This window comes from Heptranchias perlo, chromosome 2 (assembly GCF_035084215.1).
Source record: "Heptranchias perlo isolate sHepPer1 chromosome 2, sHepPer1.hap1, whole genome shotgun sequence".
NCBI lineage: Eukaryota > Metazoa > Chordata > Chondrichthyes > Hexanchiformes > Hexanchidae > Heptranchias > Heptranchias perlo.
Window position 1 is genome coordinate 171,835,903 of NC_090326.1, and position 19,497 is coordinate 171,855,399.

General features: G+C 45.1%; 1 protein-coding gene across 2 annotated transcripts in view; it reads right to left on the reverse strand.

The window, feature by feature from the left end:
• Positions 1–19,497, reverse strand: part of LOC137300128 (poly(U)-binding-splicing factor PUF60) — an 84,630-nt gene that overhangs the window by 32,452 nt on the left and 32,681 nt on the right. The window contains exons 4-7 of one of the 2 annotated variants that reach the window (XM_067969220.1): positions 18,682–18,747; positions 17,057–17,218; positions 5,300–5,392; positions 1,157–1,370 (exon numbers count right to left, since the gene is read on the reverse strand). In XM_067969220.1, the coding sequence (XP_067825321.1) occupies positions 1,157–1,370; positions 5,300–5,392; positions 17,057–17,218; positions 18,682–18,747 (535 nt within the window). The remainder of the gene's footprint in view (positions 1–1,156; positions 1,371–5,299; positions 5,393–17,056; positions 17,219–18,681; positions 18,748–19,497) is intronic. The other variant, XM_067969225.1, reaches the window with a different exon arrangement.

Sequence of the window (19,497 nt, forward strand, 5' to 3'; positions counted from 1 at the left end):
TCCATGTAGTTCGTCGTATACCATCCTGGTAGTTGCACGATATAATAATGGATGTGTCGACTAATCACGGCAATCAATCTCTCATCAATTAGTCTACAACAGACCCAGACACGAGATGAGGAAAACCCCCAGTTGTGGAAAACTTCGGGAACCATTAGGTCCAAAGTCACCTGTTCCTTCTGTATTCTCATTTCCAAGATGGCCATCTAGATCAGGCACGTAGACTGAACATACAATATATATCCATGAGTAGCTAGCAGTGGGCGGTACAGTGCACGTCAAGTCAAAAAGGGATGCCCAACCGCAGTGTCAAAGTCTTGCAGATAAAGGACTGCTTACGTATCAAATCAGTGCAATAGGCAGCACAGATAAAGTGTTCGATTCCAGAAATTCAAGATAACAGAGTCCAATTCTTGGATAACTGAGGCACGACGAGAAACCGAATGTTAAAAATGCAGTGTATCTGCAACTGTGGCAGTGCCCATGACATTGAAGTGTCGTTGTAAACATGGCCTATGTCAGCAAGTGCGTTTGCCAGCCCATGTGTATGTGCACAGAGATCTACACTATTAAGCTGTAGTAGCAGAAGCAACATCAACTAGTAAGAGTAAAGGAGGAGCGATGATGGTGCTAAGGAATGAACATTTTCCCACTTTGCTCCCAGTTCTGGTATTAGGTGCCATGGGCAGGTAGGGCACTGGTTGAGATGAAATGTACAGCTTGTCCTCTGTAATTCTAACAACGAGCCGTTTCTTCCCGTCACTCCTAATGCATCAGGACAACACTTCCAATTCTGGCGTTCTCTATCCTCAAGGCCTATCAATGCTGGGTAAGTGGCGTTCGGGCCAAATTTAAAGGCCGCTTGGTGCTTTGGAGTGGGGGAAAAGGAGGAAAAAAAAGAGAATCACAATGGCAAAAGGAAGTTAGACAGAGTGTGCTGAAACTCGTTACTCAGGACTTACAGGAGCCAGAGAGCAGTCCTTCACTCCATCTACCCTGGGCTGGAGTGAATGCCAAGTCTCTGACGTGAAAGGTCACTACTCTATCCAATTTAGAAACCTGCCGGGCCTTTTTTTTGTTAATTTTGTAAAATGCGTGTTCCTCCCCTTTTTCCACAATACCGTCACGAAACCAGTTTTACCAACAGAACACTCACCAATGAATCCATATCCTTTGTGCTTCCCCGTTGTGGGGTCTCGGGCCAAGGTGCAGGATTTAATCTTTCCAAAGGCCTCGAACACACTTTTAATGTCATCATCCGACAGGTCCGGGTGAACGGACGCGACATAAATTCTGTTAAACGCCCTGGCTTCCTCTGCAAGCTGGTCTATGATTGGTTGAGCTTGTCCTATGTTACTCGGTCTGCCAACCTGTAACAAAAGAAACCCCCGCCAATTACAGACCAAGCTAGAAATTAATACGAACCATGCCACTTCTCCTGGAAAACACGGGGCTAAGAATGGAGGTGCCACCTGGAATCTTCCTGGGACATTGGAAGTACCCCAGAAACAATGACAAATGGCGTCCATTAGTAATGGGATTGAGTGCGTCTCACTTGGTCTGTTCCCGTTTAAGCAGAGCTCATTTAAAAATAAAGTATTTTTCAACAGACCTCACTCATCAGGAACACTGGGCTTGAGTGTTCAAAGGGGAAACCTTAGTGTGTTTTACAGGAGAGCATGTAGCATGCTGGCACATCTAATTAAAGGGAAACTACACCTCATTTAAAAAACAGTAAATTTCCTGCTCCCACGCACAATCCCCTGCCAAGTGCACTGAGCCGCACGCTGCGGCGCTGCGGAGAAATCCACCCCGTAACCTCGCGTTTGTTCACCACCGGGAGGGGGCAAAAGAGGTAGTTGAGGGGGGGGGGGGGGGGGGGGGGCGGGGAGGAGATACGCAGTCCACGCTCCTTCCCGCGGTGCATTCTGGGTAGAATGACATCACTGCAGCTGCACGGTACAAAACCTTCCACAGAATTTGTTCACCTGTGGAAGACTTGTACAGGGCAGCTACAGAACAAGCAGACCAGAGTGATGTCGCCCTGCCCAGGATGCACCGCAAGCAGGATAAGGAACAGCAGCACCGGGCAGTGGGAGAAAATGCAACGCCACGAGCTGGACTTCTCCCCAACGCAGCAGCGTGGGGTTCGGAACAATTGGCAGAGGATTGCGCCTGAGAGCAAGCTATTGAAACTTACCACTTTTTAAATGGGCTGAAGGCCCCTTTAACAGATAAACACAAGTGGCCGTTTGTGTATGTTTACTGGGACCGCCCTGACTTGTTCCCCCAGCCAATCGCAGGACAACGTGAGGTGTGGTACTATGGATCTGCAACGAAACGCAACTTGCTGCGGAGACAGGCCGGAACCATCGCAGTAAACATACCGTGTGTGGTGGGAAAGAAAAGATCAGAGACTGGTAGCAGAACTTTGGAGCGTTTATTGTTTAAAACTTGAATTACAAGCTTATTTGCTGGTGGTTGGGAGATTAAAGCTGGTGTGGAACGCCCATCCTCAGATCGATGGTTACTTTTAGGAAGAGTGAGGGCAAGGGAGGAGGAAGAGAAGGAGGAGGAGACTTAGGAGAATAAGATGCAAAGTATTTTACCTACTGGAGGAAGAACTATTTATGCTAGATCTGGAGCATGGACTAAGAGGAAAACTTCGGAAGCATGGGCTAGCAAGAGCTCCAACAAACATTGTTTGGCGGATAACTGCCGAGGTCCGGAATAAGCCAGCTCCAAGCACAAAGAAGCCAAACATTCCAAGAACAAAGGGAGCCTCGGATTGTGACACAGGCAGGAAGAAAGCGGCAGAGCACGAAGAAATCCAGATGCATAGACGGCACTGTAATCAACGAACGAGAAAACAGGACAGAAAATGGATGTCCGCAATATCGCTGTGGTGTCTGGATCGTCACAAAGGGCCCAGACGGAAGTCAGTGGCATTCCTCTCATTCTCTATGTCCTGGACTGGTAGGGTCACATATACATATCCACTAGATGGTTCCACGTTCAGTCTTCAACTACTCTTAAGAAGCAGAGTAGATCTTCTATTTGGAACAGGACCAATCGCTCTGAAGTGCCCCACAGCGACCTACATGCTTCACTGGAGGCAACGAACCTGAGATTACCGCAGTGCCTGCTCAAGGCTCCCTTCTGTACTCCGCACAAAGACAAGATCAAAGCCAGCTGCCAACAGGGACAAGCCAAGGAAAGATGCTACGTACTTAACAAAAGAATAAAACTCCGGTCGAACGAGATGCAATTAAAAAAAATATATAAATATATAAAATCATTAGGAAAAAGTATATATTTTTTATTTCAAAGAGGAAAGATAGATAAAACCAGTGACCCCCCCCACCGACAAATTAAATGATCGGGCTGGCTCCTGGAGTCTCAGTCGCTTAGATTGTCGAGTGCTCCCACTGGCTGAGGGCACGTGAATGCTGGAATTTACTGCTGCTGCTTCTTCTGAACAGAAAGGCTGCCGACTGGCGAGGAGGGAGTGCTCTGCAGCCGAGTCCTGTTCTACATAAAAGCTTAGAGGAGACACAAAGAAAAGAAAGGTCGTTTCTAAGCACATAATAGGAACGGTTAAGGTAGCATTCATAAAGTCAGCAACAACCCAGAAAACTGCTTCCATCAGGCTGGAGGAACTGACGTTAATCTGGATGGGATCCATTGTAAAGTCACAGGGAGCACCTCTCCCCGCCCATCCATCCAATATCATTACTTCTCCATTAGTGGAGAGACAATGCCCCCCCCCCCCCCAGCTAACACACTGAACCCCCACACCTCCATCTGTTTATCATTCACTATTATCCACACCTTCTCCCAAGACCAATCCACAAACTAAATAATCTTCTCTTTTCCTGACCATTTTATCTGCCCCAGGGCTTTTAATACCACCTTCTCCCCCCCGCTTTCTGCTCCCCTCCCACCTCGTATCGTTTCTACACCCCCTCCCACTCGATCAAACTGTTCTTTTCCTGCCTCCCAAATCCATCCATTGTGCCACATCAGTTCCTCCAATCCTTCCCCAATTTCACCCTTCCCACAAAACCGTACATCATGTTCATCCAAGCAAGCTAGCAATTCTGCAACCCCCCCCCCCCCCCCCGCCGCCCCCCAACTCGCTTGAACCAGCCATCCGCATAACCCGGATTGCACTCCAGGAATCCTGCCCCCATCCTGATATCCTGGACCCGTCACACCGCGGCAAAATCTGCCTTCCACTGTGTCACAATACCAATGGCAGTCGTTAGCCTCCACGGCATCCCCCCTCCAATAGCGACTCTCCCTGGTGGCTCTACTTACATGTTCTTCTCTGGCTCTTGCAATAAACACTGCCTCTCTGTCAGAAAAGATCAGGTATATAGCTTGGTCTCAAACAGGTTACTCCCAGCTCTCCCAAATAGCCCACTCAAACCACACACGATGGGCAAGCCCACAATACTCTATGGCTAATTTGCCAAAGCTCCATTTTCACATCAGTTCCTCCATTTGCACATCAGTTCCTCCAATAATTTTTAGTCATCCCATAACCTACTCCTAGCCTTACTTACCAACTCTGCTGGCAAGTATAACAAGTCAGAGCAGTGACCTGTGGTTCACTCGGTGGGTCCAGTTGTCACAGGAGCTCATGTGCAGAGGTGTAGGATCCATTTATTAGCAGTAAATGCACTTACTGATCTATACCAGTATGCCTGTGACACAACACCCTAATCATGGAATCTAGAACATCTTAAATATATAGAAATTAAAGCTAGGGTTAGAAAATACAACAAAAAGAGCCAACTTTAATGAAAGAAATGCTACACCATCGCGTGCTCACCGGATTTCTGATGGAGTTATCCAAATCTCAACTTGACTGGGCAGGCAGAGAACAGTGATGAAATAAAACTGGCCAATTATACAGCGAGAATCATAAACCAGTTTAAAAACAGACAGAAATTCAGTTTTGTATTGCATTTGAAAAGCCTCCTGCTTCAGTCACTGCTGACGAGATGACAATGTAATGAGATTCTCTGATGACACCTAGGCCGCTGACCATCTCCAATCTTAGATGAAATCATTACCCAACATATATCCATGAGGTTTAAGGGTACAATGTAAATCAGTAGGGACCTGGGTTATCTGTTCCGACGTCATCCTGTGCTTTATCCTTTTAGCGGACCACAGTGCATTCCACCTTCATGCATTTGGCTAAAAATGTAAAAAGAACTGATGGTTTTGCGGAGACCCTAGTCCGCTTGCGGTCAGACAGACTATGTGTTAAGGTGCTGAAGTCACTTACCTTGATGTTTCTGCCTCCCAGCATCACCGAGTTCATCTGCTCAAGAGCAAGCTGAGCTGCCTCTGGAACCTCGTACTCCACAAAGGCAAACCCCTACAAGTAAAAGGAAGGGCCTCACTCTCAGCTCTGCTACAACACAGTGCAAACCAGAGGTACAGTGCCAGCTCACCTGTGCATGACCTCAGTGATCTTGCACACACAAAACCATGACTTCACAACCATATGCTAATCACTTAGCTGACACCCCAACCTGGACAGCATATTAGGGGCTGCACTTTGAGACTTTCCTGCTTAAATTTCTCATTTTGTATTTCTCTTCCAAGTTTCTTTCTATACAAACTACCCCTTTTAGGGAAGCCTGCACTCTCACTACTATCACTTCCCACCAATACAGACCAGGAAGGCCCTTTCATCCATCTTAACTCAGCATTCAGAGAAACACTACAAGTTATGTTAAACTTGTATAGAAATTTGGTCAGACCATACTTGGAGTACTGTGAACAGTTCCAGTCTCCACATTATAAAAAGGATACAGAGGCACTGGAGAAGATGCAAGAAAGGTTTACTAGGAAGATAACAGAACTGAGGGGTTATACCCATCAGGAAAGATTGAGCAGGCTGGGGCTCTTCTCTCTAGAAGAAAACTGAGGGGTCACCTGATAGAGGTCTTTAAGATTATTAAAGAGTTTGATGGAGTGGACACAGAGAAGATGTTTCCACTTGCAGGGGAGACCAGAACTAGGGGCCATAAATATAAGATAGTCACTAATAAAGGAGGCATTCAAGGGGAAGATTCAAGGGGTTCAAAGTAAACATGTTCCCACAAAGAAAAAGGGTGCAACTGCCAAATCTAGAGCCCCCTGGATGTCAAGGAGCACACAGGCTAAGATAAGGCAGAAAAGGAAAGCTTAAGTCAGGCACCGAGAACTCAATACGACAGAAAGCCCAGGAGTATAAAAAGTGTAGGGGTGAAGTTAAAAAGGAAATTAGGAAAGCAAAGAGAGGGCATGAAAAAATATTGGCATGTAAAATTAAAGAAAACCCAAAGATGTTTTATAAATACATTAAGAGCAAGAGGATAACTAAGGAAAGAGTAGCGCCTATTAGAGACCAAAAAGGTAAATTATGTGTGGAGACAGAAGATGTTGGTATGGTTCTTAACGAATAATTTGCATCTGTCTTCACAAAAGAGGGGAATGATGCAAACATTGTAGTTAAAGAGGAGGAGTGTGAAACTTAGTGAAAAGGAAGTGTTAAGGGGATTAGCATCTTTGAAAGTAGATAAATCACAAGGGCCAGATGAAATGCATCCCAGGCTGTTAAGAGAATCAAGAGAGGAAATAGCAGAGGCTCTGACCATCATTTTCCGATCCTCACTGGGTACAAGTGTGGTGCCGGAAGATTGGACCGTTGTTTAAAAAGGGAGCAAGGGATGGACCGAGTGATTACAGGTGAGTCAGTCTAACCTCGGTTATGGGCAAATTATTGGAATCAAGATTCTGAGTCACTTAGAAAGGCACAGAGTAATCAAGGACAGTCAGCGTAGCTTTGTTAAGGGAAGGTCGTGTCTGACTAACTTGATTGAATCTTTTGAGGAGGTAACAAGAAGGGTCGATGAGGGTTGTACATTTGATGTAGTCTACATGGATTTTTGCAAGGCTTTCGACAAGGTCCAACATGGCAGAGTGGTCAAAAAAGTAAAAGCCCATGGGATCAAGGGAAAGCAGCAAGTTGGATCCAAAATTGGCTCAGTGGCAGGAAGCAAAGGGTAATGGTCGACGGGTGTTTTTGTGACTGGAAGGCTGTTTCCAGTGGGGTGCCGGAGGACTCGGTCCCTTGCTTTTTGTGATATATATTAATGATTTAGACTTAAATGTAGGGGGCACGATTAAGATGCAAAAATTGGCTCTGTGGCTGATAGTGAGGAGGAAAGCTGTAGGTTGCAGGAAGATATCAATGGACTGGTCAGGTGGGCAGAAAAGTGGCAAATGGGATTCAATCCAGAGAAGTGTGAGGTAATGCATTTGGGGAAAGCAAACAAGGCAAGGGAATACACAATAAATGGGAGGATACTGAGAGGTGTAGAGGAAGTGAGGGACCTTGGAGTGCATGTCCACAGATCCCTGAAGATAGCAGGACAGGTTGATAAAGTGATTAAGGCGGCATAAGGGATACTTTCCTTTATTAGCCAAGGCATGGAACATAAGAGCAGGGAGGTTATGCTGGAACTGTATAAAACACTAGTTAGGCCACAGCTTGAGTACTGTGTACAGTTCTGGTCACCACATTACAGGAAAGATGTGATTGCACCAGAGAGGGTGCAGAGGAGATTTACGAGGATGTTGCCAGGACTGGAGAATTTTAGCTATGAGGAAAGATTGGATAGGCTGGGGTTGTTTTCCTTGGAACAGAGGAGGCTGAGGGGAGATTTAATTGAGGTGTACAAAATTATGAGGGGCCTGGATAGGAAGGACCTATTTCCCTTAGCAGAGAGGTCAATAACCATAGGGCATAGATTTAAAGTGATTGATAGAAGGATTAGAGGGGAGCTGAAGAAAAATTTTTTCACCCAGAGGGTGGTAGGAGTCTGGAGCTGCCTGAAAGGGTGGGAGGCGCAGAAACCCCTAACTCATTTAAAATGTACCTGGATGTGCACCTGAAATGCCGTGACCTACAGGGCTATGGACCAAGTGCTGTACAGTGGGATTAGGCTGGGTGACTCATTTTCGTCCGGCGCGGACACGATGGGCCAAATGGACTCCTTCTGTGCCGTAAATTTTCTATGATTCTATGAAATCCAATAGGGAATTCAGGAGAAACATCTTTACCCAGAGAGTGGTGAGAATGTGGAACTCGCTACCACAAGGAGTAGTTGAGGTGAATAGCGTAGATGCATTTAGGAGGAAGCTCGATAAACACATGAGGAAGAAAGGAATAGAAGGATATGCTGATAGGGTTAGATGAAGTAGGGAGGGAGGCGGCTTTTGTGGAGCATAAACACTGGCGTGGACCTGTTGGGCTGAATGGCCTGTTTCTGTGCTGTACATTCATTCATAGAATTAGAATGGTTACAGCACAGGAGGCGGCCATTCGTCCCATCGAGCCCGTGCCGGCTCTTTGTAAGAGCAATCCAGTTCGTCCCCCCACCCCTGCTCTTTCCCCGTAGCCTTGCAAATTTTTCCCCTTCAAGTATTTATCCAATTCCTTTTTGACAGCCACAACTGAATCTGCCTCCACCTCCCGTTCAGGCAGTGCATTCCAGATCATAACTCGCTGCGTAAAAAAGTTTGTCCTTACGTCACCTTTGGTTCTTTTGCCAATCACCTTAAATCTACGTCCTCTGGTTCTCGACCCTTCTGCCATTGGGAACGGATTCTCTATTCACTTCATCTAAACCTCTCGTGATTTTGAACTCTATGAAATCTCCTCTCAACCTTCTCTGCTCGGAGTAATTCTATGTAATTCCAACCTCATAAGAACATAAGAAATAGCAGGAGGAGGAGCCCATAAGATCCTCGCGTCTGCTCCGCCAGTCAATAAGATCACTGCTGATCTTCGACCTCAACTCAATAATACATAAGGAAAGGGCATACAAAAAGGCAAAAAATGGCACAGATCCCAGCGAATGGGAAAGATACAAAGTTCAACAAAGGGTCAAAAAACAGATTGTAAGAGCGACAAAAAGAGTATGAAAAGAAACTTGCAAGGGATATCAAAACCAATACGAAGAACTTTATAGTTACATTAGGAAAAAGAGGGTGGTCAGGAGCAGTGTTGGCCCCTTAAAAACTGAAAGTGGGGATATTGTCATTGACAATGGGGAAATGGCAGACATGTTGAACAATGACTTTGTGTCAGTATTTACAGTAGAAAAAGAGGATAGCATGCCGGAAATCCCAAGAAAACTAATATAAGAACATAAGAAATAGGAGCAGGAGTAGGCCAATCGGCCCCTCGAGCCTGCTCCGCCATTCAATAAGATCATGGCTGATCTGATCCTAACCTCAAATCTAAATTCATGTCCAATTTCCTGCCCGCTCCCCGTAACCCCTAATTCCCTTTACTTCTAGGAAACTGTCTATTTCTGTTTTAAATTTATTTAATGATGTCGCTTCCACAGCTTCCTGGGGCAGCAAATTCCACAGACCTACTACCCTCTGAGTGAAGAAGTTTCTCCTCATCTCAGTTTTGAAAGAGCAGCCCCTTATTCTAAGATTATGCCCCCTAGTTCTAGTTTCACCCATCCTTGGGAACATCCTCACCGCATCCACCCGATCAAGCCCCTTCACAATCTTATATGTTTCAATAAGATCGCCTCTCATTCTTCTGAACTCCAATGAGTAGAGTCCCAATCTACTCAACCTCTCCTCATATGTCCGCCCCCTCATCCCCGGGATTAACCGAGTGAACCTTCTTTGTACTGCCTCAAGAGCAAGTATGTCTTTTCTTAAGTATGGACACCAAAACTGTATGCAGTATTCCAGGTGCAGTCTCACCAATACCTTATATAACTGCAGCAATACCTCCCTGTTTTTATATTCTATCCCCCTAGCAATAAAAGCCAACATTCCGTTGGCCTTCTTGATCACCTGCTGCACCTGCATACTAACTTTTTGATTTTCTTGCACTAGGACCCCCAGATCCCTTTGTACTGCAGTACTTTCCAGTTTCTTGCCATTAAGATAATAACTTGCTCTCTGATTTTTCCTGCCAAAGTGCATAACCTCACATTTTCCAATATTGGATTGCATCTGCCAAATCTCCGCCCACTCACCCAGCCTGTCGAGATCCCCTTGTAGGTTTTTTATGTCCTCCTCACTCTCTACTTTCCCTCCCATCTTTGGAGGGGACAGGGACTCGATGAAATTAATATAAGTAAAGCAACAGTAATGAAGAAAATAATAGCACTAAAGAGTGACAAATCCCCAGGACCAGATAGTTTCCATCCCAGGGTTTTAAAGGAAGTAGGTTAGCACATTGCAGATGCCCTAACTATCATCTTTCAAAGTTCTCTAGATTCAGGAACTGTCCCTCTGGATTGAAAAATTGAAAATGTCACTCCGCTTTTTAAGAAAGGAGAGGGAAACCAGGGAATTATAGACCAGTTAGCCTAACATCTGTTGTGGGGAAAATGCTGGAGTCTATAATTAAGGATAGGGTGACTGAACACCGAGAAATTTCAGTTAATCAGAGAGAGCCAGCATGAATTTGTGAAAGGTAGGTCGTGCCTGACAAACCTGATTGAATTTTTTGAAGAGGTGACTAAAGTAGTGGACAGGGGAATGTCAATGGATGTTATTTATATGGACTCCCAGAAGGCATTTGATAAGGTCCCACATAAGAGACTGTTAGCTAAGATAGAAGCCCATGGAATCGAGGGAAAAGTACGGACTTGGTTAGGAAGTTGGCTGAGCGAAAGGCGACAGAGAGTCACGATAATGGGAAGGTACTCACATTGGCAGGATGTGATTAGTGGAGTCCCGCAGGGATCTGTCTTGGGGCCTCAATTATTCACAATATTTATTAACTTAGATGAAGGCATAGAAAGTCTCATATCTAAGTTTGCCGATGACACAATGATTGGTGGCATTGTAAGCAGTGTAGATGAAAACATAACATGACAAAGCGATATTGATAGATTAGGTGAATGGGCAAAACTGTGGCAAATGGAATTCAATGTAGACAAATGTGAGGTCATCCACTTTGGATCAAAAAAGGATAGAACAGGGTACTTTCTAAATGGTAAAAAGTTAAAAACAGTGGATGTCCAAAGGGACCTAGGGGTTCAGGTACATCGATCATTGAAGTGTCATGAACAGGTGCAGAAAATAATCAATAAGGTGAATGGAATGCTGGCCTTTATATCTAGAGGACTAGAGTACAAGGGGGCAGAAGTTATGCTGCAGCTATACAAAACCCTGGTTAGACTGCCCCAGGAGTACTGTGAGCAGTTCTGGGCACCGCACCTTCGGAAGGACATATTGGCCTTGGAGGGAGTGCAGCGTAGGTTTACTAGAATGATACCCGGACTTCAAGGGTTAAGTTACGAGGAGAGATTACACAAATTGGGGGTGTATTCTCTGGGGTTTCGAAGGTTAAGGGGTGATCTGATCGAAGTTTATAAGATATTAAGGAGAACGGATAGGGTGGATAGAGAGAAACTATTTCCGTTGGTTGGGGATTTTAGGAGTAGGGGGCACAGTCTAAAAATTAGAGTCAGACCTTTCAGGAGCGAGATTAGAAAACATTTCTACACACAAAGGGTGGTAGAAGTTTGGAACACTTCCGCAAACGGCAATTGATACTAGCTCAATTGCTAAATTTAAATCTGAGATAGATAGCTTTTTGGCAACCAAAGGTATTAAGGGATATGGGCCAAAGGCAGGTCTATGGAGTTAGATCACAGATCAGCCATGATCTTATCAAATGGCGGAGCAGGCATGAGGGGCTGAATGGCCTACTCCTGTTCGTATGTTCCTAACTCCACTTTCCCACCCAATCCCCATATCCCTTGACTCCCTTAGTGTCTAAAAATCTATTGACCTCAGTCTTGAATATACTCAACGACTGAGCATCCACAGCCCTCTAGGGTAGAGAATTTCCAAGATTCGCAACCCTCAGTGAAGAAGTCTTTCCTCATCTCGTTCCTAAATGGCCGATGCCTTATCTTGAGACTATGACCCCTAGTTCTAGATTCTCCAGCCTCTCAGCATCTACCCTGTCAAGCCCTCGATCACAACCTCCAGCTGTTTCTTAAAGGATTGCAGGATGTTTGTCTCCCAACCTTACTCCTTAATTCATTCCAAGTGTTGATTGCTGAATGGAAAAAAATTAACTGACACTAGTCCTACATGTGCCTCTCTCTAAGAACATAACAGGAGGAGGCCATTCACTCCCTCGAGCCTGTTCCACCATTCACTCAAGTCATGGCTGATCTGTACCTCAACTCCATTTACCCACTTCTGTTCCATACCTTTACCTAATACAAATCTATTGACCTCAGTCTTGAAAGCTCCAACTGATCCCCAGCATCCACAGCCTTTTATTGATGAGAATTCCAGTTCTGAGCACTGCAATTTAGGAGTGCTTCCTGATTTTGCTCCTGAACAGCCTCGCTCTAATTTTAAGATAGTGTCCCCTTGTTCTGGATTCCCCCAACAGAAGGAATAGTTTCTCTATTTATCCTATGGAATTCTGTAATCATTTTAAACATCTCGATTAGATCACCCCTCAACCTTCTGAAGCCAACCTGTTCTCAATTTAACCCTTTAAGCCCCAGCATCATTCTGGTGACTGCGCTGTATCCATTTCCAAGGCCTTTCCTGAGGTGCGGTGCCCAGAACTGAACGCAGTACTGCACATGGAATCTGACCACAGCTCTGTACAACTGAAGCATAACTTCCTCACTTTTGAATTCCAATCCCTTTGAGATAGAGACCAACATTCCATTAGCCTTTTTGATTACTTTTTGTACCTGTGCACTATCGTTTAGTGGTGCGTATATGGAAACTCAAATCCCTTTGCTCCTTCACAGTTCCTAGTCTCTCACCATTAAGAAAATATTCCGATTTGTCTTTCTAGCATCTAAAGTCACACTATATATTAATGACTTGGACTTGGGTGTACAGGGCACAATTTCAAAATTTGCAGATGACACAAAACTTGGAAGGGTAGTGAACAGTGAGGAGGATAGTGATAGACTTCAAGAGGATATAGGCAAGCTGGTGAAATGGGCGGACACGTGGCAGATGAAATTTAACGCAGAAAAATGCGAAGTGATACATTTCGGTCAGAAGAACGAATAAAGGCAATATAAACTAGAGGGCACAATTCTAAAAGGGGCACAGGAACAGAGAGATCTGGGGGTATATGTGCACAGATCGTTGAAGGTGGCAGGGCAGGTTGAGAAAGCAGTTAAGAAAGCATACGGGATCCTGGGCGTTATAAATAGAGGCACAGAGTACAAAAGCAAGGAAGTCGTGATGCACCTTTATAAAATACTGGGTCGACCACAACTGGAGTATTGTGTCCAGTTCTGAGCACTGCAATTTAGGAAAGATGTGAAGGTCTTAGAGAGGGTGCAGAAAAGATTTACTGGAATGGTTCCAGGGATGAGGGACTTTAGTTACGTGGATAAACTGGTTGTGCTCCTTGACACAGAGAAGATTAAGAGGAGATTTGATAGAGGTATTTAAAATCATGAAGGGTCTAGATAGAGAAAAACTGTTCTCATTGGCAGAAGGGTCAAGAACCAGAGGACATAGATTTAAGGTGATTGATAAAAGAACCAAAGGTGACATGAGGAAAAACCTTTTTACACAGTGAGTGGTTAAGATCTGGAATGCACTGCCCGAGGAGGTGGTGGAGGCAGATTGAATCATGGCCTTCAAAAGGGAACTGGATAAGTACTTGAAAGGAAAAAAATTACAGGGCTATGGGGATAGGGTGGGGGAGTGGGACTAGCTGAATTGCTCTTGCATAGAGCCGGCACGGACTCGATGGGCCGAAGGGCCTCCTTCCGTGCTGTAACTTTTCTATGATGCCCCACATTGAACTCCATCTGTCACAGTTTTGCCCACTCACTGAGTCTGTCTATGTCCCTTTGTAACTTCCTACGCCCATCTACACAACTTACTGTGCCTCTGAACTTAGCGTCATCTGCAAACTTGGATATATAACTCTCCATTCCTTCATCCAAGACATTGATATAAATGGTGAAAAGCTGAGGCCCCAGTACAGATCCCTGGCGAACACCAGTTGTCACAACCCGCCAATCAGAGAATGTTCCCTTTATCCCGACTCTGTCTCCTGCCTCCCAATCAATCAGTTAGGTTACCTCCAATTCCATGCTCTATTATTTTTGCTAATACTTCTGCAGACCCTGATCAAATGCCTTCTGGAAGATCCTATAGACAACATCTATAGGCATCTCGTTCAAGCCCCCAAGTCCTACTGAGTGAAGTAATGTTCCCGATGTATTGAATGGTAAACGTATGGAAACCATACAAGTGAGGATATTTAGGCTACGTGACTCCTGATCTTCCAAAGCAGACTGCATTCAGGAAGAGTGCCAGAGGGCTGGGAGACAGCAAACATCACATCACCATTCAAAAAGGGAGAATGGAATAAACCAAAGCCAGTGAGTTTATCAGTAGTGGAAAGTTGCTAGAATTGATTACCAAGGACGGAACAAGTGAGCACTTGGAAAAGTATAAGCCAATTAGGGAGAGTCAGCATGGTTTTGAGAAAGGCAATCCATGCCTAGCTAAATCACTGCTTGCAGATTACAGGCCAATATGATTGAAGTGTTTAAAATTCTGAAAGGAGGGGACAGTGTAGATAGAAGTAGACTATTTTCAGTAGTTGAAGGGTCTACAATGAGAGGTCATAGATACAAGATTAAAGTTAGGAGATTCAGAACAAGAGGGCAGGAGAAACTTCTTCACCCAGAGAGCTGTGCGTCTGTGGAATTCACTTCCAGGGTTAGTGGTTGAGGCAGAAACTATTTCAACATCAAAGATTAGATCAGATAGGTGAATGAAGGAAAGGGGGTTGAAGAGATATGCGAACAGGGTGAGTAAAAGTGCCAATAGGACTAGTTGCTCGCTTGGAGGGTGAAAGCCAACACGGACTGGTTGGGCCGAATGGCTTGCGTCCGTGTTGTAACTTCTATGTATAAGTGCAAATCATAGAATCATAGAAGTTACAACATGGAAACAGGCCCTTCGGCCCAACATGTCCATGTCGCCCAGTTTATACCACTTGGCCCATATCCCTCTATACCCATGTAACTGTCCAAATGCTTTTTAAAAGACAAAATTGTACCCGCCTCTACTACTGCCTCTGGCAGCTCGTTCTAGACACTCACCACCCTTTGAGTGAAAAAATTGCCCCTCTGGACCCTTTTGTATCTCTCCCCTCTCACCTTAAATCTATGCCCCCTCGTTATAGACTCCCCTACTTTTGGGAAAAGATTTTGACTATCTACCTTATCGATGCCCCTCATTATTTTATAGACTTCTATAAGATCACCCCTTAACCTCCTACTCTCCAGGGAAAAAAGTCCCAGTCTGTCTAACCTCTCCCTATAAGTCAAACCATCAAGTCCCGGTAGCATCCTAGTAAATCTTTTCTGCATCTTTCTAGTTTAATAATATCCTTTCTATAATAGGGTGACCAGAACTGTACACAGTATTCCAAGTGTGGCCTTCCTAATGTCTTGTACAACTTCAACAAGACATCCCAGCTCCTGTATTCAATGTTCTGACCAATGAAACCAAGCATGCCGAATGCCTTCTTCACCACCCTATCCACCTGTGACTCCACTTTCAAGGAGCTATGAACCTGTACTCCTAGATCTCTTTGTTCTATAACTCTCCCCAACGCCCTACCATTAACGGAGTAGGTCACATTCAGTAGAGTAGCTTTGATTAAAGATACTCATGAGAACTAGCAGGTGGGAGAACTAACTTCAAAGGTAGTTAAGAAACTGATGGCAGTGAAGTAAAATGGGAAGAAAGTGACTAAAAGTCCAAACACTAGAGAGTCAAGCTGCTAAGCCATCACTGTGCCCCAGCAAATATCGAATCAAGATGGTTTGTTTCCTCTCCCTGTTCCCTCTAGTCCCTGAGTACTGACACTGCATCTCTTTATGCATGGAGATGTATCTCGGTGAAGTTAAGAGATAGGGGGTTTAATAGACTTGACGCTCAACATGCCCCAGTCACTTTGGAGCAGCAATTGATGGGTCAAATGGAATGTTGAATTATACAGGCAGAAGAGTAGAGCACCAGTCACAGGAGTTTGTACTGAAACTGTACTGGTCAAAAGGTTCCGACCAAACCTTAAACACTATGCCCAGTCTGATCACTGAGGCGTGAGGGAGAGCTGGAGGTGGTGCAGAGAGGAGCCACAAGGGTGGAATCCCTGGCACCGGAGAACCGAGTTATAAGGAAAGGCTGGAGAGACTGCCTCAACGGGAGGTAACTGAGAGGGAACTAGGAGTAGTCCAATTGGTCTATCGAGCTTGCTCTGCCATTTTGTTAGCCAGGAGAGCAATATCTTTTTCATTCCAATTTCCTTTGGAATATATTGATTAGATGCGCAGTGCATTCCACATTCTCAACCCATTTTGTGAAACAAAAATCTCTGGCTTGTTTCAGCTGCTTATCTGATGTTCTAAGGTCCTTTGTTTCTCTGGGATCGCGTACTAGAGGGAAGAGTCAGTTCCGATTTACCCTGTCAATAAACAACCCCAACTGGAACACCCCTTAACCTCATCTCCGGGGAATATAACCCAAAGTTACCCAGCCTTGCCATAACTCAGTCCCTTCATCCCAGGTAGCCATCCTGCTGAGTGGTCATCAGACTTTCTCAAAGTCTACATCTCCCATCTACGGTTATTACAAATGAGCTGTGATGGTGCTCTGTCGCTCCTTGCTTTTATATTCTGTGCTACTTGTGATGAAGTCCAACATCTCAATTGTCTCTACTGAATGTGACAACGACCCGTCTCAAATATGTCTTACTCCAGAGAACAAATTGCACACAGAGTCGTGGGGCAACCTGCAGGGGCTGGCTAAGTTGGAAGTGGTGATGGTCCCATTATATTTAGTACCCTTAAGTTGGATGCGAGCTTTAGAGCCACTAGTTTCACTGGGTGTCTCCGGTACAATACTGAACCCACCTCAGGGTTTAATGCTACTTGACCCTCAATAATGCAACACTGACATGTAATAAGGCGAGAGAAAAGGGAACCTTATGTTTCATAGTGACGGAGTCCCACGACATGTCGATGCTCTTGATCGGTCCAAAGGGAGCGAAGGCCTGTCGGATGGTATCTTCTCCCAGCTCATAGTAAATCGATCCAACGTAAACACGACACATGATTGCCAGCGCGCGCTGCCTCTGTGCTGCCATCTGATCCGGAGAGGGAGTGAAAGAAAACACAATCAATATGTACAACCAGGCAACACTATCAAAACACCCTAACAGACAGAGTCTGGACAGTAGGGACAAGTAACAGAGCATTACTGCATGTGGTTAAGTAACAGGCCATATCTTTCAGGCAACTTAGCTGCTACACTGAGTATGCAGATCTCAATTAACAAGTGCAGTATAAAATAAATGACTAGATAGAGAAAAGAAGCTAGCACTTACTGTGGATCATATCTTTCAAATAAGCATATTTAATATTTGTCGTACTGGCGCCATTTAAGGCTTGGCTATAACTCATCTTTTATAGGCTGGAATATCGAACCATCAATCTGCAGAACAATAAGGGGCCTTCATTTCAACTAAAATGCAGTCTCTGATCAATACACGCTCCAACGAGGTGAACGGGGTGGGGGGGGGGGGGGGGTCTTTGCTGGAGTCCTGTGTCCTAATGTACTGTCTGCAGTCTTGTACAGTGGACTTGTTTGACGGTGGTCCGGTAGTACGACACTAACAGCACTCGCGCCCTAACGTGAGGGAGGGGGAGCTTCCCAGAGCTGCACCACACCTGTATCTGCTGGCCTCAGCTGTAGTCAGCACTCGGGAGCTCTGGACCAGGCTTTGGGGGCGGGGGGGGAAGAGGGGGGGGGGGGGATGGTGATGGCCTGAGGACCAGGCAGGTGTCCATCTCAGGCAAAAAGGAGAAAGGGTTAAAGCAAAGGTCCGATCACGCAACACTGCAGAACTGACGTTGGTCACGGAGAAAGCAGAGGCCTGGTCCGCGCTCTTCCACTCGAGTGGGAAGGAGGCACGAAGCATCTCTGTAAATTTGGAAAGGACACAAGGGGAGAGGGAGAAGAGGGAGAAAGAATTAAAGGGGGAAAAAAACAAAGAGAAAACACATTAAAAACCCTCCCACCACCCCCAACTCACTCCCACAAAAAGAACGCTGGCAAAGCAGCTGTGGAAATTGTTCAAAAACCAGTCCAGATGTGATGAGAAGGGAAGCACACACAGACATGCAAATGTCATTGTAAATTGAAAACCTATTCGTGCAAGTTTACTCAGGGCTTAGCAGTCTCGCTTTTAAAATGTACAGCAAAAGAGCCTATATGACAACCTCCAAAAAATAAATTTGGTTCAACCAGTCTTCTCAACAGGAAAGGGACAAGTGCTAACTTTATATTGATTTTAATCTTTTGATGGCATTTTCTCTCTTTATCTCTCTCTCTCTCTCTCTCTCTCTCCCCTCCACCTGACACACTGCCTAAGGTGTTAGAATCTGCGTTACCTTGTGTGCCTGCACGGGTGCTTGCTGTGCCACATTACCATCACTCTGCAGCAGAGGCTAAAATCGCTTACTGTGGGCTTTTAACCAAAAAAAAATCACATTGCTCAAGACATTTTCAAAACTCCAAGTGTTAGTGCTTTTTGACAAAAGTCCCTACCTGATCTTTGGAGTCGAGACAATCGCACAGTTCCCAGCATGCCCATTTTCGAAAGGAACCCAGTGTCTGATGAGAGGAAGTCACTTATGAAAAAAATCTAATAAAGCCTTTTTTAACTTTGAGGTGACAGTAAGTGTTACGGATGTAGGTACGCCAGAGTTCCCGCTAGGATTTTAAAAAGTTAAGTGGCCTGAAAAGTTAAGTCCCCATTTTCTTTTTTATAAATGGAGTAAAACCATAATTAGTGGGTTTTTGTAATTAGTGCACTCTCCCATAGCAAAAACTCCTGTTGTTATACTGCACTCATCGCATTGAGATTGTACATATCAGGTTATATACTGTGAAGCCCCCTTATTGTTACTGCTCCCCTGTACCCCTCTTTTCACACTGCCTTGTACAACCAATCACATACAACTGATCCGGTCAGTTTGGACCGATCGGTATCTTGTGTTAATCACTTGCAGCACTCTGATCCCCCTCTCTCCCCCTCCCCTGTAAATGATCGTGACACTCACACTGTCATCTTCCCGTCTCTTAGGATGGCTGCACATTGAAAGAACAATAGGGAAGAGGTATTTGAGGAGAGTTCATTATAAATCGCTAAATTTGCAACAAAATTTACAAATGGGGGAGGGGGGGGAAAAGAGGAGTGAGTGGGGAAGAGAAAGGGTGAGTGGAAAGGAAGGGAGGTGCGGGGGTGGTGGTGGGGGGGGTTAGAAAGAAAGGGTGTACAGATCACACAACTGAAAGGGATCCAAATGGAGTGCAAGTATCCCGGCAGAACTAGGGCAGCTCACCCACTGCACGGCCACAACG